We start from the raw sequence: 24,005 nt of genomic DNA, 5'->3' as shown, positions 1-24,005 counted from the left end.
TTTTACAGGGTGCCAGATACTCATCACCACCTTTACAAGGCCCCACTTGCAGACCCAGAAACTATATCCCAGGGTCCCAAGGCAGTAGCCGCGACCACAGCTAAAACCCTATTCCTTCTGAAAGGGAAGCAAGGTCATTAGACAGATGGGGTAAAAGGTCTACACTTCAGCTACTCTCTCAGCTAGAGCTTTAAACTGTCAGTTTCACATGATACAGTACCAAGAGTTTATGCTTGATCAGTTAACTAAAAAACTAACCACTGATGAATCTCTTGATAAGAAATATGTATTAGAGATGGTAAATAACATACAACAGGTTAGCAACCATTCCTTAAAATGTGGCTATGATGCACTGGAGGCTTCATTTAGATCAGCCATGACAGGCACAGTGATAAGAAGACATGCATGGCTAAAGGAACAAGCTTTACCGGATCATGTTAAAGCTAAGTTGCTAGATGCTCCTATGGACAAGACAAGTTTGTTTGGTACACCTGCCCAGCAGGTTATGAAGAAAATGGAAGAAAAGGCAAAATCTGTTCAAACTGTTAAAGATTTCTTGCAGGTTCAACCCCAAGGTTTAGCAGGAACTGGCCTGCCAAAATTGGTCCTTTCCTGACTCCACAAAATTTCAAAGGGGCAGGAATAGACGTTCCAGAGGCAGAAACCAATCCAGAGGAGGTGCCTACAGAGGACGACAGTGGCAAGGTAACAACAGAGGCACAGACACAGCCACTGCCACTACATCAGCACAACCACAGTGACTTAATCCTAAATCCGCCTACCAGGGAACAAATAGCAGCTCCTCTAGGCGGAAAGTTAACCTTATTTTCAAAGAACTGGCACTACATAACAAAAGACAAGTGGATTTTACAAACCATAGATCAAGGTTACCAGTTTCACTTCCACACTTTACCAGTCAAAAGAGGAATGCCAAATCTACCTCCAAATCAAAAAACAGAGGCTCTACGCCAGATAATGGAGTTAGCAAACATGAAAGCTGTGGAAAGAGTGCCAACAGCAGAACAAGGAAAGGGTTCTATTCCAGACTATTCCTAGTTCCAAGAAAGGAAAAAGTTGGAGACCAATTCTCGACCTGTCCACCTTAAATACATACATCATTGTCCCAAAATTCAAAATGCTGACCCTACAGCAACTTCTTCCCATGCTGGGCAAGGAGTCTTGGCTGGTAACTCTAGATCTCAAGGAGGCATACCTGCACGTCCCCATTCGACCAATCTGCAGAAGATACCTCAGATTTCTTGCAGGATCAGAGCACTATCAATTCTCAGCATTGCCCTTTGGCTTATCTACTGCGCCCAGAGTATTCACAAAATGCTTGGCATCAGTAATCGCCCATTGCAGACTACAGGGAATTCAAATTTACCCATACCTGGACGACTGCCTGCTACAAGGGGACAACAAAAGCAAGCTGACAACAGATTTACAAAGGGTCATTTACTTGCTACAAGGACTGGGATACACAGTCAATTTACAAAAGTCAAGGCTGATACCATCCCAAACAAGGACATTCTTGGGCGCGGAATTGGACACAATACAACAAATGGCATTCCTGACTACAGAAAAACAAAAAGAACTTCCTCTTTACTTCTTGGCACTAACAAGACTGAACAAGTTAACAGCAAGAAAAGTTCTGCAGGCCTTGGGCTTCATGGCATCATGCATAATCTTGGTCCCATTTGCCAGACTACATATGAGGAAACTACAGTGGTACCTAAAGAATTTATGGTCCCAACACAGACACAGTCTAGAAACAGAAATCCCACTAATTCCATGCTTAAATCAGGAGTTCCTATGGTGGGCTCAGGCATGCCAGTCAAACCCAGGCCTACCCTTTCGCAGATGTCAACCAAGCCAGACCATCACAACAGACGCTTCAGACCTAGGATGGGGGGCCCACATGCTGGACAAATGCGTGCAAGGATTGTGGACACAGGATCAACTTCGCCTGCACATCAATCTAAAAGAAATGCTGGCAGTAAAACTGGCAATCCAAAAGTTCAAACCATTTCTCAGAGGGCCAGTTGATGATAAGGACAGACAACACCACAGTCATGTGGTACATCAACAAACAGGGAGGCACTCATTCATAACCCCTGTGCAGAATGACCTTGGAGCTGTGGACCCTGGCACTCAGCTACAACATTCAGTTACAGGCGATATTTGTACCGGGAAAGACAATACTCTAGCAGACATATTAAGCAGAACCACGGATGCCCACGAATGGAAGCTGCACCGGACATCTTCAAGACCATCTCAAAGAAATGGGGAATGCCACAGATAGACCTATTCGCATCACCTCTCAATCACCAGCTCAAAAAATTCTGCACAAGGACATTCCACCCACTAGCATGGAAAGTGGACTCACTCTCCTTCAACTGGAAAGGCCTAACAGCATATGCATTCCCACCTCTTCCTTTGATACACAAGGTACTACTAAAAATCAAGGAAGAACGTCCAAGGATAATCCTGATAGCTCCAAACTGGCCAAGACAACACTGGTACCCACTACTGAAGAGCATGTCTCGAACAATATGTGGCCAATACCCTGATGCCTTTGATGTTAACTCAGAACAACTACAGCATCATACATCCAAACCTAAAACGCTGCAACTGACTGCATGGAACATCACATAGCAGCAGCTAATCCAGAACTTTCCCAAAGAGTTAAAGACATTATTCTTGAAGCACGCAGACTTTCAACAAGAAGGAACTATGCTGGAAAATGGAAAAGGTTTGTCATTTGGAGTACGGAAAGAGGAAAAGATGTGTCAAACATAGATATGCCTAACATTCTGGAGTATCTGGCCGAACTTCTTCATTCAGGCCTGTCCTACTCCTCCATCAAGATACATGCATCAGCTATTTCAGCAGAATACAGCTTTGATCCACCTGTTTTTTCGCACCCTTTGCTCAGGCAGTTCCTCAGAGGAATCAAGAATGTAAAACCTCCAAGGAAACCACCGTTACCAGCTTGGGATTTAAACTTTGTGCTAGAAAAGTTGACACTATCACCCTTTGAACCAGCAGCAACAGCAGACCTACAACACCTGTCATGGAAAACTGCTTTCCTACTGGCAATTACTTCAGCAAGGAGGGTTTCAGAACTACAGGCCTTAATGGCAGTGCAACCCTTCCTAATCTTCCACCAAGATAGAGTGTCCATGAGGACTAATCCTACATTTATGCCCAAGGTGGTATCCAGAGTGTCTTTAAACCAGGCAATCCACCTACCTACCTTCTTTCCCAACCCACAAAACAGAGGGGAAAGAATACTGCATACCTTGGATGTACATAGACAGCTACGCTACTACTTGGACAGAACAAAAATAGCAGAAAGACTGACCAACTTTTTGTAGCCTATGCAACAGGAAGGGAAGGAAAAGCTATTTCCAAACAGACAATCTCCAAATGGATAGGAAATTGCATACGATACTGTTACTCCTTCCATGGAAAACCAATTCCACAGAACATAAGACCTCATTCTACAAGGGCAACAGCCACTACCACAGCCTTCTTACGAGGAGTGGCAACCAAAGACATTATTGAGGCGGCTACTTGGACCTCCGTGCATACATTTGCCAAGCATTATAATTTGCCTCTATATTCCAGATCCCGAGCAGGGTTTGCCACTGCTGTACTGCAAGGGATCATAAACACACCATAATCTACTTTTATCCTCCTCCCTAGTTGGCTATGGTATTCTACCCACTTGTTATGACTGCAGATGCATCCATGAAGGACATAGTACAGTTTTGTACCTACCATAAATGTAGATGTCCGAACTGGATAGCATCTGCAGTCAGGATTACCCTCCCTCCTTCCCCTCTGTGGTACTCCTAGGGTGTTTACCCTCCTAATAGCTAGCTGTTGGGGGGGAGTCTTTTATGGTGTATTTGTTTGTATATATGTACATACATGCTTATTGTTGTGTTTACCTCTATCTATTTGGAAACATTGGCATCTATCCAAATTTTAGCCTGCAAGAGGGCTACTGGCATCTGGGGCAAGAAACACTGAGGAAAATGGCGTCGGCTGATGCTTTTATACCCGAAGACCAACAGAGATGACGTCGGGTGGAGTGCGACATCAGCCGAAGCCGGACCCGGACTTTGGAATCCGGCCGACTGCAGGGCTGCCTGACGACAGGACAACCCACTTGTTATGACTGCAGATGCTATCCAGTTCGGACATCTACATTTATGGTAGGTACAAAACTGTACTTTCTCTGCACTTCCCTTTGGCTTATCTACTGTGCCCAGGGTATTCACAGTGTCTAGCTCCAGCCATTGCATTTTGCAGGCAGAGAAATATTCAAATTTACCCATACTTGGACAATTCTGATTCAGGCAGAAAGCTAGGACTTGCTATTACAGCACCTGGCATTCGGAAAGAAACTTCTAACCTCTCTAGGGTACACCAGCTAAATTAAATCTCACCTAGTACCCTGCCAACAGATTGTATTCCTGGGAGCAAGCTTGAACACAACTTCCCAGATGGCATTCCTCAGTCCGTAGAAATAAGTTTATTTGACAACCTACTTCAAACTATTGGCCACAAAACCCCAGCTATCTGCAATGAAAATACTACAAGCCCTGAGATTTATGGCCTCTTGCATTCTACTAATTCCATATGCAAGACTGCATATGAGGAAACTCCAATGGTATCTAAAAAGCCTATGGTGTCAACATTCTCAGGACCTGGAAACACTTTGTCTTTCCTTGTATGAAGACAGAGTTTCTTTGATGGGCAGGGGCCTGCTACCCCAACAATGGACTACCTTTCTCTCCACCCCCTGCTGCCCAAACCCTAACCGGTGCATCAGACTATGCATGAGCGGCTCACATGGCAGGGTGGTGCATTCAGGGTAAATGGAACCAGAGATACCCCTTCATGTAAATCAAAAAGAACTGTTTGCTGTACAGAATGCTCTGACAGCTTTCAAAGACTGTATTCTTCCAGGACAACTATTGGTAAAGACAGAGAACACCACAGTTATGTGGTACATAAACAAGCAGGGTGGAATCCACTCGTACCCTCTCTGCAGACTAGCCATGGCTCTGTGAGACACCGCCTTCAGCTACCAAATACACCTACAAGCTTAATTCCTCCAGGCAAACTAAATTCACTGGCAGACTAAAACAGTAATCTCATGGACCCACACGAATGGAAATTAGGACCCAAAATATGCAACCACTTGCGGAACAAATGGGACTCCAGAGGTAGACCTGTTTGCTTCCTCTCAGAACTACCAATTGAACAAATTCTGCACAAGAACTCCCCACAGTCAAGCTTGGAAAGTGGATGCCCTGTCCTTTACCTGGGAAAGCCTCTGTTTATGCCTTCCCCCCTCTGCCTCCCCTTTTGAAGGTTCTACTAAAGATCAAACAGGACACGCCAAGGACAATACTGATTGCACCAGACTGGCCACACCAGCACTGATACCCCCTCTTGCCCAGTATGACACTGTTGCAACCATGGCACCTGCCTCGGATCCCTTCCCTGCTGTCCCAGCAGGCGGGCCAGATTCTGCACCCTCAGCTTTAAACCCTGAACCTTGCAGCCTGGCTAATTCCTTGAGCTCTCCTCTAGCATCCCTCAGTAAGCAGGTGCCGGATGTCATGCTGGAGGCAAAAAGGCCTAGTACTAGAAAACCCTATGCTGAAAAGTGGAAAAGATTCTGTTCCTGGAGCCAGGCTCGGGAAGGGCACAATGGTGCCCAGTGTACCTCATATTCTACAGTACTTTACAGAAATGCTCCACAAGGCCTGCCCTTCTCGTCAATTAAAATTCATGCCTCTGCCATTTCATCACATTATAATACTGAGCCACACCCCTCTTCTCTCACCCCTTGCTAAAACAATTCCTTAGAGGGTCCAAACATTTAATATCCCCCAGGAGAGCTCCCACTCCAGCCTAGGACCTTAACTTTGTATTGGAAAAACTCACTCTTCCCCCCTTTGAGCCAGATGCAACAGCAGAGTTGAAATTCCTTTCTTGGAAAACAGCCTTCCTTCTAGCCATCAATTCAGCAAGAAGAGTGTCTGAACTACAGGCCTTCATGGCAGTGGAACCCTTCATTATCTTCCATGCGGACAGGGTTTCCCTCAGGACTAATCCTTTTATGCCCAAGGTGGTGTCTAGTGTGGCCCTGAATCAGTCCATTCATTTGCCTATTTTTTTCACGAATCCGCAAAACAAAGGGGAACGAACACTGCACACTCTGGACATGCACAGACTACTTGTATTTTATTTGGACAGGACTAAGCCTTTCAGAAAATCTGAACAGCTGCTAGTTGGCTTTGCTGCAGAGGTAGAAGGGAAGGCCATTTCAAAGCAAACCATTTCCAAATGGATAGCCCATTACATTCATTTCTGCTACAAGCACCATGGAAAACCTACCCCACAGGGGATAAGATCACATTCCACAAGGGCTGCCTACCTCTTCGGCTTTTCTCAGAGGAGTCCCTACCAGGGACATCCTAGAAGCTGCTATCTGGAGCTCTGCACATACATTCACCAAGCATTACCACATGCCTTTCCAGAGCTGGATTTGCCACTACAGTCTTGCAGGGCTTAATAGCAGGCCCTAATGCTGTTTAACTTCCTCCTCACTTCCTCAGCTTTGGGAATCAACCCAAGTTTGATGACTGCAACAGTGAAACACGAAGAACATAATGCAGTTGTGTACACTTACCATAAATGTAGATGTTAGAGTGTATTCACTGTTGCAGTCATGGTTACCCTCCCTCCAGCCCCCTGACTTCTCTTGGCTCTACCTTTCCTTCTTGTTTGGTATATTTACTTTTTCTGGTGTATTTGCTTTTTGATGGGGGGTGTACCATACCATATAATTGCTTCCTGTTGTGAGGGCATCTGTCATCTCGGGAAAGAAAAACTGATGTAGTGGTGTCTGCTGCATATCTTATACTCCTGACGACCTGACTTCATGGAAGAAGAGACCGCATCTGATGCAGAAATCTGAAGACTCTGGTATTCGGGCTGGCTGAGGGCTACCTGCAGGCAGATAACACAAATGTGATGACTGCAACGGTGAATACATTCGAACATCTACATTTATGTTAAGTGTACACAACTGTTCTTTCTAAGGCAAGATGATTTTGGAATAATATTGCAACACCTCTGCCCTTTTTCTCTGATCTTTCTCTTCGGATAATGTAATCCGGGGCAGTAATCTCATTATTGTGATGTTGTGGTTAGCCATGTTTCAGTTAACAAACCGATATCTGGTTTGTATAGAGCTAGTAGGGCATAAAGGTCATGATTTTTTTTTTTAAGTATACTTCTTACATTAATGTTTAAGAGGAGAGCTGAGGTAGGTCTGCAGTGTAAGGGATTTAGCTAATTAAAGTTTGGGTTGATTGATGTTTTGGGTCTTGGATTGGGATGTATGTCACCAGTGCAAGTGAGTTTATGGAGTAGGTGTTGATAGTTTGGTCAATTTCGGAATTATTTTAATTTGTCTTTAAGAAGAGAGGGGGTTAGTATTGATTTTCAGTTTAATGTGTGAGTAAGAGAGTGGTAGGCTGGAGGTAAGGTCACATGGCAATATAGGAAAGTTTTTTAGTTTGGTGGTGTTGGCTGTGGAATCAGTTTGCCAAGGGGATGGGGTGTGATTATGAAGCTGAGTGTGGTAGGAGGACAGGATGGAAAGTAGGAGTAGGGTGAAGATTATTAATGGGTAGAATGATGTTTTTAGTAGTTGGGTTGGATATCTGTAACCCATGATGTGAAGGTGTTAAATCTCGCTGTTTATTCTCACTGATGGGTTTGGAACTGATCCTCTGCTCCGACACAGCCGATGGCAAAGTTCAAGGTCTGCCAGTAGCTCGAGACCAAGCCCCTTATCCCATGATGCACTGTTGGAATTACCTACGATCTAGTTTGCCGCTGCACAGATCTCTGTGTTCCAGATAGCTCATACCAATTTTATTGAATAGATTCATCTATGTGCAAGTTTTAAAAACTTTTTTTTTGACTTTCTTGTTAGGATAGTTTATATATATATATATATATATATATATATATATACATGTGTATATATATATATATATATATATATATATATATATATATATATATATATATATATATATGTATATATATATATATATATATATGTATATGTATATATATGTATATATATATATATATATATACATATATATATATATACATATATATACATATACATATATATATATATATATATATATATATATATACATATATATATACATATACATATATATATATATAGATGTGTATATATATATATATATATATATATGTGTGTATATATATATATATATATATATATATATAATATATATTTCTGTATAGATTTAGACTTAGATTTAGATACGTGCCCTGTGTTGGCTTGTTTTTTTCTGTAGAGTTGGCCTTGTGTTTAACCAAATTCTTAGCAGTAGTTTTTTAGATACTTTTGAGTGTTTTTTCCATTATTTAAATTTGTCTAAATTTAAAAAAGAGATGTCTGATGAGAAAGAGAAGCCACATCCTAAATCTGGCTTCAAAAAATGTCCGGATTGTGGAAAAAGTCACTGACTGGCACGTTCAGTGTGTTTGTCTGGGGGCATTACACCTCTAAGACTCTTGTAGCATTTGTCACTCCTCTTCCAGGATACTTTTAGAGAGGAGGCGGAAATTAGATAAGGGTTTACTTCAGCACCCCTTCTCGGAAGCACTGGGTGACAAGGATGGTGCTAGTAAATCCTCAGTCATCCAAGTCTTCAGGTGACTCAGAGTATTGAAAAAGGCTAAAAAAATGGAGGGTGTAGGGTCATCGGTTCCACTGCCCTCGGAAGTGTCTCTCTCCTGTTTGGAGCCAGCTCTCACAGCTTTGGAACTGGTTTCTGAGATTCCCTCATCTCCTCTGCTCCAGTCAGCACCCTCGGTGCACTCCTCGACGTCTTCTGTCAGCCTCTCAGATCTGGATATGGACCGGTTGGTGCAGAAGCTTTTATGGGCACCAGGCCTTGCCAGATTGTCTGCTCAGACTCCTTCGGAACTGAAGACCATTAACCTGGACTTGACTGCTCCTCCTCAGAGCTGTACTGAACTTTTGGAGCTGGATGAACCTGACCTGGTTGTTGAGCAGATACCTGTTCTGGTGTTATTGGTTCCATCTACTCAGATGTCCTCGGCGCTGACCGCGGACTCTAGGAGCCGACACTCTGTCGGGTCCGGAGAGGATAGCCGTACCGATTTGTCAGTGCAAACTCTCTTTCTCGGGGCTTCTGCTCGAATGAGTTTGGCTCCTACCTCTGGCTTGGAGCTGATGGCCTCAGTGCGGGAGGATCGGACGGTCCCTTCGGATCAGTCTACCACTTCTCGTTGGAGGCATGGTGCGTTCCATTCCATGAGGAGAGTTCTGTCTCCAAAGACATCAGGTATGGCTTCCTGTTCCCCTCAAGCGCCTGTGTCCGCTCCTGCTTTTACAGGTCAACCTAAGCATAGAGACCCTGAGCCTCAAGTAGCCCCACAGGGTGCCCCCAGCTCTTCTCATACCTCCCCAGATGTCCCCACTGAGGATGTACCCAGGAAGAGAATGTGCAAGAGGTGGCACTTGGACTCACCACAGGAGTCTGACATCTGACACTGACTTGTATGATTCAGAATGGTCTCCTCGATCCCCCTCTGAGGATATCTCCTTTGCGGAGATATTAGAGATCCTTAATCAGAAGGGTGGTTGGCAGTCCAAAAGCCCTACTGAAGATGAGTCAGTGCTCTTGAAGGCTTTCTGGTCTCAACCTTCCATCTCTTGGGTGTCTCCACCTTACGATGAGCTCATGGAGCTGATCTCTTGTAAGGCGTGGGAGTCTCCGGAGGCCATGGAACCTGTCCCTCGGAAGCCAAATAAGTTAATCTCTGCCCCAGTGGATAAGCTTTTTTGACTAAGGCAGTGCCTGTTGATGCCATGGTGGTGGCGGCAGCCACCAAAAAGGAAACATCTGAGACGTCCTCATCTATCTATCCTAACAGAGATTGCAGGGTCATGGATAGATATGGGAAATGCATGTTTAGTTCAGCGACCTTTTCCCTTCGATCACTGAACTATTTAACCCATTTTAAGACTACAAAGAGATCTGAAAGAGCTGGGAGATATTGCCGACAAGTTATCACCCAGCTCGCTACCCTAAACACTATTGTGAACTCGTCCGTGCATCTCATATCTTACGCAGCCGATGGTTCGAGTAGAGCTGCTAGTTCAGGCATTGCCCTGTGTTGACAGGCCTGGATGCGTCTCTGTTCCTTTGCAGAGTCTTTCAAGTCTTCCTTTATCAACACTCCATTTGATGGCTCATCCCTGTTTGGGCCCAAGGTAAAGGAAACTAACCAGGTGTGAGCAGGAAGGCAAGACTCTATCTACCGTTGGAGTCTCCTTTTCTACCCCTACTCGCCCTATCCCAAGGGCCCTAAGGGTGGAAAGGTGTGGTTCTGAAAAGCACAGGGAGCCTTTCAGGACACATGTGGAGAAACGTCCTCTAGAGGCAGAAATTGTAATGGAAGATGCCAGTGTAGCAGTGGGGTGCGCAACAGCAGGGTGACAGAGGCCAGTTCTCTGGTCAGCCCTACCAGCGCTCCTGAAAGGAAACCCGGCTCTGGAGGCAGTCTGAGGTTAATTATCTTTGTACCCAGAAGCCTGGCTAAGCATAACATCTGATACCTGGGTACAAAGTATCATGTCCAGAGGGTAATTCATACTGTTCTCTTCCCCTCCCACTCCTGTCAACAGAATCCCGGATGTTACACCCAGTCTCAGGAAGCAAGCAACTATAGAGGTCTGCAAGTTGCTAGAAGAGTCATCCAGCCAGTCCCAGCAGACCAAACAGGATTCGGAACTTACTCAAGATTCTTTTTGGTTCCAAAGAAAACGGGGGACTGGAGACTTATCTTGGACCTCAGCAGTCTCAACCAATTTGTAAAAAAGAAGTTCCTAATGGTCACGCCTCATGCCATTCTTCCCTTTCTAGAGAAAGGCGATTGGATGTGCTCCATCGATCTCAAGGGCACATACTACCACATAAAGATGGACAGACACCCCAGAGATCACTTGCGTTTCTGGCTGTGAGACAATCACTATCAGTTTCGAGCCTTGCCCTTTGGTCTCACTACAGCCCCCAGAGTGTTCACCAAATGCATGGCAGTAGTCATGGCTCACCTGAGGCGTCTATGATTCCAGGTGTTTCCATATCTAGATGATTGGCTCCTTACCACCACCACCACCACCACCAGGCATCAATTGATTCAGGCAACACAATCTACTTTGACACTCTGCCACCACTTGGGCATTAAAGTCAACTTCGAAAAGTCCTCCTTGTTGTCATCGCAGCATACCGTCTTTATATGAACAGAGTTAGATACCTCAACCACCACTCTATATCTTCCAGTCAAAAGGGTCTCACTTCACCAACACATCAACTCATTGGTGTCGAAGAACAGAGCTACAGCCGCAGAGATCTTAAAGGTACTAGATTTGATGGCGGCAGCATTTCTAGCCATTCCACTCGCAAGGATGCATATGCGAATTCTTCAGTGGCTCCTGTTCACTCAATGGTCTTACCAGAAATTGCTAATGAACCATATGATTCTCATCACAAACTCTTGCAAGAGGGACCTTTGGTGATGGTTGATGTCTCCATGTCACAATAGAAAGACCCTTTGTGCCCCCCCCCCCCAGTAGCCACTATGACCACGGACGCTTCCCTGATAGGGTGGGGGGGGGGCATTTTCAGGGAAAGACTGCCCAAGGCACATGGATCAAGAGTCACATCTGCATATCAATGTTATGGATTTGAGAGCAGTACTTCTGGTGTTGCAGTACTTTCAGAACTCTCTTCCTCTAGGGACAATTGCAATTCAGACAGACAACATGTCAGTGGTCTGGTACTTGAACAAACAGGGCGGAGCCAAGTCTTATCTCCTTTGTCCAGAAGCCCTCCGGGTATGGCAATGGGCTGTGTCATCTCAGCGTTTTCTGTTAGCAATGCACATCCCAGGGAAAATCCAATGTGATAGTGGACAAGCTGAGCAGGGCAATCTTGTTGCTTCACGAGTGGTCTTTCAACCAACATGTTGCGGATATGATTTTCCGCAAATGTGCCCAGCCTTGCTGCGACCTTTTTGCCAGTCACATCAATACCAGATGCAGAAGCTACTTTGCCCTAATACCACCTCCGAGACATCCCCCGAGAGACGCACTCGTACACGATTGGCCTCCAGGTCTCCTATATGTATTCCCTCCAATTCCATTGATACCCAAGTTTTTACAGAAAGCAAAGTCTCTGGGAAGGACGGTTATCCTTATAATAGTCCCCCATTGGCCTCGACAGATTTAGTTCACTTTTCTTTACCATCTGCTGGAAGAGCCATGGATCCTGGACCCAGTTCCAGACCTCCTGACACCCGTCAGGGGACCTCCATCCTTCAGTGCAGTCCCTAAAGCTGGCTGCTTGGCTGATCCACTTCCCCAAATAGCCAGGCTTCATTCACACTCAGATGACGCAAGACAAATTCTATTGTCTTCTCATAAGCCATTTACCAGAAAACTATATTGCAATAAGTGGAAAAGGTTCTCCATTTGGGCCAGTATACAAAAAATTGACCCTTTCCAAGCTCCTTTGTCGTCCATTTTAGAGTTTTTGACAATTGTTTTTAAGGAAGGAGCAGCAGCTGCCACTGTTCGGGTTCAGGTAGCTGCCATATTTAATTTCCACCTTGGATTGGTTGGGTTAAATATTATGGTCCATAAGTTAGCTAAGGTTTTTCTCAAAGGTGTTTTTCACGAATCTTCCTGTCAAAATCCCTTCTCCCTGGAATTTGAATTTTATGCCAAGTCAAATAATTCTTCCCTCTTCTAACCTGCATCATCTTGTGATCTCAAATTTTTGTCCTGGAAAACTATTTTTCTAGTGGCCATTACTTCTGCCCGCAGAGTGTCAGAACTTCAAGCGTTATCCATCAGACCTTACATGATTTTCCATGCTGATAAGAGTATCTCTCAGAACAAACCCCTCCTTTTTGCCTAAAGTCTGTTGCGAGTCTATCGATCAGGTCATTGAGTTGCCAGTTTGTTTTCCCAACAAATTAAAATATATTCTGCACAGACTTGAAGTGCATAGACTGCTCAGATTTTATCTTAATAGAACTAAGGATATTAGAAAATCAGATCAACTTTTTGTATCCTTTTTGGAGGCCAGAAAAGGTAGACCAGTAGCCAAAACAACTCTTTCAAAATGGTTATTGAATTGTATCTCATTTGTTCGTGCAACTGCTAATATACCTTTGCCACACCAAGTATAAAGGCTCATTCAACCAGAGTCGTTTCTACGTCTTCTGCTTTTCAAGTTAAATTGCCCCTTGATAACAATTGTGCTCCAGCGACTTGGTGTAAGCCTCATACTTTTATCACTTATTACAAAGAGGATAAGGCTTCCAGGGGCAGGTCGTCTTTTGGTTCTTCGGTCCTGAAAAATGTACTCCCATGAGCCACCCAGGATTACGGGTGCTAGGGACGCTACCCATCAGTGAGAATAAACGACATATTTAACAACTTCACATAAAGAAGATTATGAACTCACCGTAACGTTCCACGGTGAGTTGTTTTATCTCTCCTTTATTCTTGCATCCCTCCCTCCATCCCCTCTTGGTTGACAGTTGACCTAGAGGCTAGTGTCATCCTGGTTGTTCAATACTACTTCCTCCTTGGGGAGTGCACCCCTTACAGGAGTATATATACACGCAGCAAACAAGATCTGAGGTAATTCCCGCAGTGTATCATGGGATATGGGGCTTGGTCTCGAGCTACTGGCAAACCTTGAGCTTTGCTATCGGCCGTGTCGGAGCCGAGGATTGGCTCCGAACCCATCAGTGAGAATAAAGGCGAGATAAGCAACTCAGATGGAACATTATGGTGAGTACATAACTTTTTATCTGGTTTCAGAAAGAATGCGTTACATGCAAGGGTACTAACTATGAATGAGTGAGATTGGTGCATTAAAGGTGCAATATTTAGGTTTATGTGGGAGTTTGAGGGGTAAGAGATTTGAAGCATCAGGTAATGCTGGGTATATGGCTACAGAAAAGTGATGGAGAGCATGGCCAGTGCAAGAGCCATCGTTCTGTGTGTTGGGGAACTGCAGTATGGCCAACAAGTATTGGTCAGGTAATTGGTATCCTCTAGTTAAGAAAGGGTAGCTGAGATAGTTGAGAAAGGTAGCTGAGATAGTAAATATGAGGGAGGGGGGATACTTGCTACTTTATCTGTAATGATGTTCTTGACTATGGATAAGGTGAATGTGAATTATATTTTGTCAGTTTATTTGTACTATGTTCAGATATGTGTATTTCCTGCAGTTAAAGATTAGTTATTGGTAATAGTTAATGGTTATAGTTTGGTGTGTATAGAGAGGTGGTGGAGGAGGTAGGGATTCTTTGTTGGAGGCAGGAAGTAGGCTAGAGTGTTTGTGGGGAACGGGAAGAGGAGGAGTGTTTTGGGTAGGAGGAAACGGGTGGCTAGGTATAAAGGAAATGATATGGGGGGTGGGAATGGGGCTGGGAGGGAAGCGAAGTGAGCGCAAACGTAGCGAGGCTGCACCTACAGCAACTGTAAAAAAAAAACAGTGCCTTAACATAAAACAAATTATCAACAGTGAAATGGATGAAAGGTTTGGGGTGGGCTTAAGAAGGCTTGCAGCCGTTTCCCCTGGGGTATGCATTCCAGCTGACTATAACAGATTTTAACAAGGCTTAACAGTAGTCACAAAAGCTGGCACATACACTACACAAGTGGCAACAACAAATTTCCTGGCATTGAACCTGGAGCTGCAGTCTATTTTTAGATGATTGCTCGTTAGTTTTCTTTACTTTTAGCTGGAGTGAGAGGATTCCTTGCTCACACAAGTGGGGGGCAAAGCGATCAGGTGTTCAGTGGCTTAGAGATGCTACACCTGGAGGGCTTTCAGCTGCAATTCAGATAAGTTTACTGGTGTTTTTCTTTCTCAATATTGTAATTTTCTCAGTGCAGCTGTCTAGGAAGTCCTGTTTTGGACACTTAATGATTTCGTTCTCAAAGTAACTGTCATTTGGATGGTCTTAGGTTTACATATGCTTATTACAGTGATGATATTTTATGGAAAAAGCCAGCTGATTTCTGGGATTGTGAAGCTGTTAAGAAGTTAGTGTGGAAGCAAGGGCATCTGACATCGACTAGTTCCCATGTGTGAGATTTTCTTACAGCAGTGGTCCTTTTGTTCAGATGTATACATTTTTAAAAATTGTCTGTTTTCACTTTTGACCTTCAAGCTGCCCTTTGACATTCTGTTAAACTCATTCATTCCCTTTCATGTAATCGCTCTGTTGCTTGTTCATTCCATTTGTGGTGGGAATCTGATACCAAGTGTTATACTGTCCTTCATGGTGGCTTGTTTGCTGTAAAGCCATAGTCCCTTTGTGCGTGCCCATTAAGCATACTTCAAGGAAGACTTGCTGTGTGTGCCCAGTAAGCATCCTTGAAGACTTGCTGTAGTTGCATTGTTGAGCCTTTTCTGTTTTTTTGCAAGTGATGTGAGAAAGTAGATGATCCCAGCTCGTATAGTGAGCACATTTTGCATTTTTTTCTGGTTTCCTGCAGTGAAATTTTCATACTAACAAACTTGCACGGTGGTGAATGGTCTGTACACCATTAGCTTTAGCAGGTGCCCAAACTGCTAAGTGACCTCTGCCACCTTTGTTATATTCATTGCTTTATTTCTGTATGTAAGTGAAGGTGAGGAACATCATTTGTGTTAACTATTTACATGGCTTGACCTTCTAAACAGACACGAGTCATCTCCAGATTTCCTGACTGGAGGTTGTACAGTTGTAAGGTTTTTTTTTTGTTGATCATTAAGTTTTGAAGATTTGTTTTGGTAAGCATCTGACGTGCATATGTTCACAAAGAAAGAAAAATGTAAAACTGTCATACCTAAAGCAATTTGTGGTGAGTAGAAACAGTAATTTTGGATTTGTCAGGATTAAAGTTGTTAAAAGTTAGCTTTATTGTACTGGTTTTCTCTATTCAGATGTCGCACTATTTTAGTTCATCTCAGTCTTGGATTTTTTATTTTTAACTATCAGCAAGTTTAGCGACAGTTTAAGAAAAGTTGTTTACTTTTTCTCAATTTTTCAGACTTTATCACATGAGCCTAAAGTTTTGCAAGAAGGCCTTCTGCAGCTTGATGGTATACTTTCATCTTTAGAACCTTTGCATCGCCCTATTGAGTCACCTGGTGGATCAGTGTTGCTTCGAGAGCTAGCCAGTGCAGGAAATGTAACAGATGCAACTCTTTCAGCTCAAGCAACACCACTTCTTCATGCTCTCACTGCAGCGCATGCATACATTATGATGTTTGTGCATACCTGCAGGGTTGGTCAGGTAAGAACTGCATGGAATTCTTTTTTAAGTTAAGAATGTGTTTTCTTGTTTATTTGGAAGAATGGCACTAGTAGTGGTGAAGTTTTGACTTCAGAATTATCTACAGCATGAAGCCTTGGGGTTTCAGTTTTAGTGATGGTTCATGAGACCTTACAGAACTTAAGACATGAGTGTGTGGCCTAGCAATACTGGTGCAGATGACCCATTTTATGATGAGTGGGGAGGTGGTATACTGGAAGCCATATTTTCATCTGAGGCTTTTGAAACTGCATCCCCACCAGCATTATTGACAGACCAGTCAAACTTAAATCACTGTATAACTTGTTAGATTGACAGCTGCTTTACTGATTAATCAGTGGCACACTGTCATCCAGGACACTTGGTACTAGTTGTGCACCCCAGCATTCTCTTCTTGGAGTACTCTGAATTTCTTCCCCGATGTCAAAACTGATCTTGGAAGCCATTTGCTGGCCTAGCCCATAGAAAATTGGAAGCTTGGAGCCACCATTAATTTCCCTGAAAACACAAATCCTCCAAAAGGGGCTAGTTTAGGCAGGCATGTGGTGTCTGATTCATAGCTCAAAGCTGATACCATTTCCCAAAACTGCACGATGATACACTATCACTCCCTAATTACATAAACACCCCTGCTTAAAACACACCATTAGAGACCTTGGCATCTTCATTGATAATTAGCTCTCTTGTGAATATCTTGAATCCATTGCCTCTAGGAAAGTCTTGTACCTTACTCATCTTATTTCATTACAGCCTAATGATGTCTCTAGGCTGTTCTGCACTTGCATCCTACTGATGCCTTTAGGCGTCAAATATTGCTTGCTCACATTTGCATTCATTCCAAAACATGCTATACATGCAAGGTATTGGAAGATATCTTAAAACTGAACACAATAAGCACAACTATTGATATTTGACCCTTGACTGGTGCAGATCGATGTAGTTAATTGTATGCTATTTGTAATTTCATATTTCTGTTAAGTATCTCTACAATCAAGTGACGAAACTGCTTAGCCTCACGAAAGCTCACACCTGTATGAAGGACACGCCGCAAGCAGTATGGCATTTGCTTGGATGGTTACTGAGATGTCATAAGCTGTTTATACAATATTGCGCAATTCATTTTCAGCATGGTTATTCATAAAATCTAAATGCCTAGAACTGAACAAATACAAAGATTGCAAAGGTTAATTTGTGCTTAACAGTTGGCCATTTACAGTTTTATAGTAACATGGTTCTAGAGAGATGAAAATTTGTTTCAACCATGAGACAGTAACTTAAAAAAAAAAAAAAATGGCTTGGGTCATGCCCAAGGGGGTGTGGAGTACAAACTCAAAAGCTCTCCATTGGAGGTAATTAATGAGAACATCTCTTTTCTGTCCACAGAGGTAATCATTCCCTTCTAATCATTTGTCATCAGGCCCATACTAGAATACAGACATGGTCACCAAGGCTCCGTGCTTATCCATTGTATTTTGTGGAGTATTTTCAAATAAGTGACTAGCGTTTGTGTTTTGTTGCTCTACTGCTTGCATATTGCGTTCCTTAAAATATTAAGGTTATCCGTATGATAGCTGTGGCTGTAGTAGCCTATCTGGCATTTTCCATCCCTTTCTTCCTCCTTTCCTCCTTGAGAGAGAAGTTTTTCCTTTGGTAGTTGGTAATTAAATGTCAGCCTATGTGCATGTCTTGCTAGTTAGTGTAAGAATTACGCTTAGTCATTTTTGCTGCTGTAGTTTATTTGCTGTCTGCCTTTTTCTTGTCTTGTCCAGTAAGGTGCCATGATTTAAGAAATGTTCAGCCTGAGTTTATAGAATTCCTTTCCAGGATCCTCACTTTAAATGTGTGTATTGTTTGGGGTCATTGCACTTGAGGGTGAGCTATTTGCTGCTCTTTTGGACAACAGACCCTTTTGGGCTGCCATTCCAAGTGAATTCTTAAGGGCCTTCTCTCTGTTAGCATCGGAGAATTGTCCACTTGTCATTCAGGCTTTTCACTGTTAAGAATTTGGAGAGACCCCCCCCTTGACAAATTTAAGAGGGAATAGTCCAGGGACAAGGAACTAGAGAGAGGGGAAAAGAGAAGAATAATACGTGGAAGGAAGGATACCCTACCAAAGATTCAAGGATGAGATCCCTGGCTCCATCCAATTCTTCTGGTCCAGTTCCAAAAATTTTAAAGACATCAGATCCTGTACTCCCTTTACCTTTAGGGCATGACCCAGCTTGGATCTGTTCTCTGACTCGTGCATCCAGATGCTGAATTTTCTCCAGAGCAGTCTCCTTGGGAGATTGCCGTTGGCTGCTGCTTTCAGGTCCATGTGGTCATTGAGAGGCCTGTCTGAAGTGAACATGAGCAGACTGGTAACATTTTTGAAGAGTCCTACAGATCGGGGTTTTGACCAATGCACCCCCACTCCAGGGATTGCAAGACCAAGCCACTTGACTCATTTGCTAGCGACTCTTTCCCCTGGTCTGTCCTTTAGAACCAAAGTGTTTCTGGTAAAGGTCCAAACCTGGAGCTGACAGTTTTGCAGTCTGACTGAGAAAATATCCCTTATCGACTGTACTCCAGCATCGGGTTTCCGGAGAGGGATCCCAGATTCAAGAACTCCCTTCTGGGGGTTAGGGTTGACTCAGAAGTTCTATTCACCACAGTTCTTGATAGGGTAGCTCTGATCTTTGCTTTGGATCCGAGCCAGGTCACGTCTCGTAGAGGTCTCCTGTGCGAGTCCTTGGACATGAGTTGAACTTCTTTAGGACAGTCTTTAGCCTGTGAAGTATTTGAGAAGCATCTTTCAAGCGAAGAGGTGTGACGTACCCTTGCTTGGATCCACATAGATCATCAATCATTTCTGGAGATTCTTTTCATTGTCATACTCTTGGGGCAACCAACTCCATGTAGTAAAACTAAGGAATGTTCATGCTCTTTCTTTACATGGTATTGTTGCCCGTTGACCCAGGAAGCGTGTTGGTTGGTACACTCCTAAGCTACTCAGGCTTACTCTTGTGTTTTGGATGACCTCAGCCTGATATCCTTCAGTGATAAATTTCCAGAGGGTACTCCATAGTGATGGAGGCATGGAAGCCAACCATTAGGAAGGTACTAACTTTCTATGTGGAAGCAATTTTCCCATTTGTGTGTTCAAGGTTGGATTCAGACACCTTTGTCATAGTTTTACAGTACTGAGCAGATATTCTCTGTGGTTGCTTAAGATAACACCTGTCTGCTGTTGTGGCATACCTTCCATTGAATATGCCTCCTGTCTTCTCGGATGAAAATAAAACTGCTGTTGAGCAGTGTGCTGCATCTTTGTTCTCTTAAAAATGGTGCCAGCTAGTCGTTAATTTGTAATGATGAATTTAACTTTTGTCTTTAGTTACTGTCCTGAAGCATTTCTGTCACACTTAACCTCAGCAAAAACATTTGAGTGCTTCAGGACCTTTAGGGTAAGGCGCCATTATTGGCCTTGCATATAATGATAGATGTTTACCTCCAGGACAGATTTGACCTTTATGCCAAAGGTGGTATCAGAGCTGCATTTGAATTAAGTGTTAGTTTCGGTACTTTCATTAACAAGTCAGTTCACCAGAGGTCTTTTTTTGGTGAATACTTGTATCCCATTCATTAAATGCTGGCTGTGTTGTATACTGCAGGCAATACAATATTGTTTGGTGATTAGAACTTCAGATTTTAAAAAGGACACCTTTTGAGAGTGCAAGCATGGAGAAGGGGACATTTTATGTAGTACCAGTCACTCATATATTTATTTGCATTTGTGCAGACCTTATTGTTGGTGTGTTTGTTGCAGTGAGTGGGGAGCAACCAGTCTCTCCTTCCAAGGGGTGGAGTGTACTGGAGCCCCATCTTGCTAAAAGAATTGTGTTTTCTAGTGTTTCAAATGTGTTTGGTGTTTTTGATTTGCATTATAATCTCCAGGAGATTACCCAAGGGATTTCAGTAGGTGTGGGCATTCTATCGATGGACTGCAACATTTAGAGAAGCAGTTACATGAATTGAGATGAGTTGCTTTGTAACCACACTGCCCTAATTTTTAGTACAAAGGGGAAGGGATGCACCACTTGCTGCAAATCGGTAGCCATCTTAGGTGCACAGTTGTGTAGGAAAAAGGGTGTCTGGCCATCTGTTTGTATCCTAAGTGTCTGAAAATGAAGCAGATTTAGCAGGTTACATGCTTTCTCCTGTAAAAGGGAATGGGTCAGAGGCTATTCTACCAGTACAATCATCACAGTAACCCTTATTCAGAAATATTCTTAGAGTACTTGTGAATCATCTCCCTGAAGAACAGTGGTTACATTTTCCAAGTATCCATGTGATTTGTAAGCAAGCTTAAAGGGCAAGTTGGCTGGGATTTGATGGGTGCCTTGCACTGGACCTTTGATAATTCCATCAGTTCTTGTAACATACTCTCTGCCTGCATACACTAAGCTGGTTCTGCTTTATTTTTGAGAATTTATATGGATCCTAGGGACCATGCCTCGTTTGGCCAGTCTTCTCGACTGTAGAGCTGTTTGTGATGACCTTGTTTGTCAATTTAAAGTGTAGTTTTTTGCGTCTGTTCAACTCATTGTACCAGAGCATGAGAGAGTTCACTGTATATGTATTTTTGCAGTGGTGTTTTTTTGTACCTTTCTCTGGTAATGTGCCTTGTCCAAAAACTAAGATCAAAAGTATTTGACATCACTGATCTCTGTAAAGGTGTGGATTGAGGCAGTCAAGTCTCTGGTGAACATAACTCCTGGTTGTAACCAGGGGAAGTGTTTCCTTTTTAGGTGATGACCATGCGCCTTCCAAGTTCCTGCAGTAGATTCTATGATGCAACCTAATCTTATAGGATTGTCAGATGTAACGGAGCACTAGGAAGCCTTCCTTCCAGCAAACATTCTGTACCTCGTAAAAAAGATCACTTATAAGGACAAAGTGACATTTTCACCATCTTAGTTCTATGGCCTGGATGAGATCCTATTTTTTTATTGTGGGATCATTGTATCTGCTACTACTTGGGGGGGTCTTTTTTCACTGGGGCTCAGTGATCACTTAGTTTGTCATTTCTATTTTATAAGATGGTATTGAATATTTGTTTTTTTTTTTGGTAAATGTTAATATTTGCTATAGGAAATTACATAACCTGTAAGGCTGACTTTTCATTGGAGGTACTGTTCTATATAAATGGCATGATTACTTTAGTTTTGTTACATATCCCACCAAGAAGGCAGTTCTACCGAAACCGGTTTGGGACCATTAAACATTTATTTCTACTTTGTTTTTGTGCTTACTTCACCTTGGTGCTGGCCGCTTTTTCACTTATTCCTGGTGTGATCTGGCCATGCATCTGCTGTACATGCAGAAATTTTCTCTGCTACTACTCAGTCATTGTGCTTGCTTTCCTTTGTTTAAACCAGCTGTTTGAGTTGTTTTAAAGTTGCTTTCTTTTAAAATTCTTTTTGGTAGTCTACTTATGTTCTAAGGGTAGCATGCTTTCAAGGCAAGTGAATTTTTATCTGATTTACAAGGATTTGGTATTCCTTCAGGAGCTAGACCAACCCATGTTTCATAGGTTCATATGTAAGTAGTAGGCTAGCTGTCCTTGTGGGCTATTTTAAGCCTAGCCAGAATCCTTCAAAGGTGAGAATCAAACCCTGTACTTTAGTATCTGTGAGGTAACACCTTAGCTAGTGGTATGTGTCCTTTAAGTCCTTTTTGTTTTGTTTTTAGACAGAAACAGAGCGAGGATTTTGCACACTCAGGATGAGCACAGTTGGCTCAGGTTTTACTTGAAGCTCATGTGTGAACTATAGCAAACATAAATACTGAGTTGGTCTTTGTCCTTGACTTTGCTTAGTTTATGGGAGATTCCATTGAATTTGCCCTATCCTCTAACAGCCTATCCATTCATTGGCTCCCTTTTAAGAAACTCAAATTTAAACTATATATTAATATATTCTTGTGAGTAGTATGTCATCTTTTGTATGATTTTTCAGGAAGTGTTTGCTTATGAGTTGGGGATAAATTGGTCAGGGGCTGTGTGCTATTTGTTGTTTACTGTAGCATGTGATAGTATATGGTGAACCTCCCATCGCTTAATTCACCTATAGGAACTGTGTGTATTTGCGGTTTCATGAACTTTAAAGGTTATCAGTGTTGGTCTGAGAAGCCAGGGTCATATTTCCAGCTACCAGCCTACATGTCAAATTAAGTCTGTCTACTGTATTAAGCCCGTCTTATCGGTCATGGCATTTAATTACATAAGACAGCAGTTAGAATTATAAAATAACTTCTCATTTCTATCTAATTTGTTGTGTTAAATGAGATATTTCCAATTTATAATTAATGTTCCAGCTGGCACCTTGCCTCTGAAAAGTTATTTTCTGAAAAGTTTATATACAGTGGTATAAAAGCTGAACTATAAAAGATTTTCTGTGCAACTAATTTTTCTGATGCTACCTACTGTCTGTAAAATATCTGTGGATCATTTTTTTCTTAATCACTTTCACATCATGTAGACATTGTAATGCGATAGTCTATTTGGGATCTAATCCCTGATGTAAATAAAATGAGCATAGTGTATATACGTCTGCATGAAACTGTATGAAACACATACATCAGTTGACATTACTACTGCATTTAACAAGTCTCTCTCTTTAATGAGCTGTCCATAGTGGCAACAAAGTGTCTGATATTTACATTTAGTTGAAGTTGTTACTCCGCTATGGGTGGTAATTCTTCCCAGACTGTATAACCAAATGCCCTTTGATTTTGAATGTAGTGTTATTGGATGCTGACCATCCAGATCTTATTTTCTGTTCTTCCAGGAAAGTCAGCATCAGCTCTGTGAATTTGCTCATCCAGTCTCATTTGTAGGGTGGTGCAGTTGACATGGGTATATTTAATGGAAACTTGATCAGTGTTGAAACCCGGAGCACATCCATTCCACCTTCCTTGTGGAAAATGCACACTGTAGTCCAACTCTGCACAGTTTGAGCCCTTTCCTGCTCATAATCTGGTTTTATATAAATGAAATCAAATGAAAGTCAGCTTTTTGTGTATAGGACAGTGCAAAATGGAAGTGGCTTCTTCAAGGTCTTGGTATAGAAAATTCAGATAATTTTACATCTAGAAAATCAAACATTTAGATGTTATGTGATCTATCTCGCCTACATTCTGTACTGATGGGTTCGGAGCCGATCCTCTGCTCCGACTCTGCACGCTATACTATAGAGTGAAGTCTCTAATTGGCTGAGCTATCTCATATCCCAGGATGCACCACCACTACTTCCCCAGATCTCGTTTGCCGCTTGATAGCAATAGATGTGGTCTCGACTTGGCTGGGCTAAGTACTCTTTACTGACAAGTTTTCTGTCAGAATCTCTCTAATTTTTCACCCAAAAGCTGTTTTAACAGCTACTTATCACTTGTTGAGTGTTTTTTTGTTGAGTAAGTTGTGTGAATTTTCTTGGCGTTAGGTTCCCGCTTTAACTGGTAGGGGTTTCCT

At 42.7% G+C, this 24,005-nt stretch overlaps 1 protein-coding gene across 1 annotated transcript in view; it reads left to right on the top strand.

Moving 5' to 3' along the window:
• Positions 1–24,005, top strand: part of HUWE1 (HECT, UBA and WWE domain containing E3 ubiquitin protein ligase 1) — a gene marked incomplete in the record, with an annotated part of 5,008,559 nt that overhangs the window by 1,896,700 nt on the left and 3,087,854 nt on the right. The window contains 1 exon segment of the mRNA XM_044079288.1: positions 16,232–16,477. Within this exon segment, the coding sequence (XP_043935223.1) occupies positions 16,232–16,477 (246 nt within the window).

This window comes from Protopterus annectens, chromosome 8.part0 (genome assembly GCF_019279795.1).
Source record: "Protopterus annectens isolate FY-2018-M chromosome 8.part0, PAN1.0, whole genome shotgun sequence".
Classification (NCBI taxonomy): Eukaryota; Metazoa; Chordata; order Ceratodontiformes; family Protopteridae; genus Protopterus; species Protopterus annectens.
Note: the sequence above shows the minus strand (reverse complement) of the source record. Positions and strands in the feature narration are given on the sequence as shown.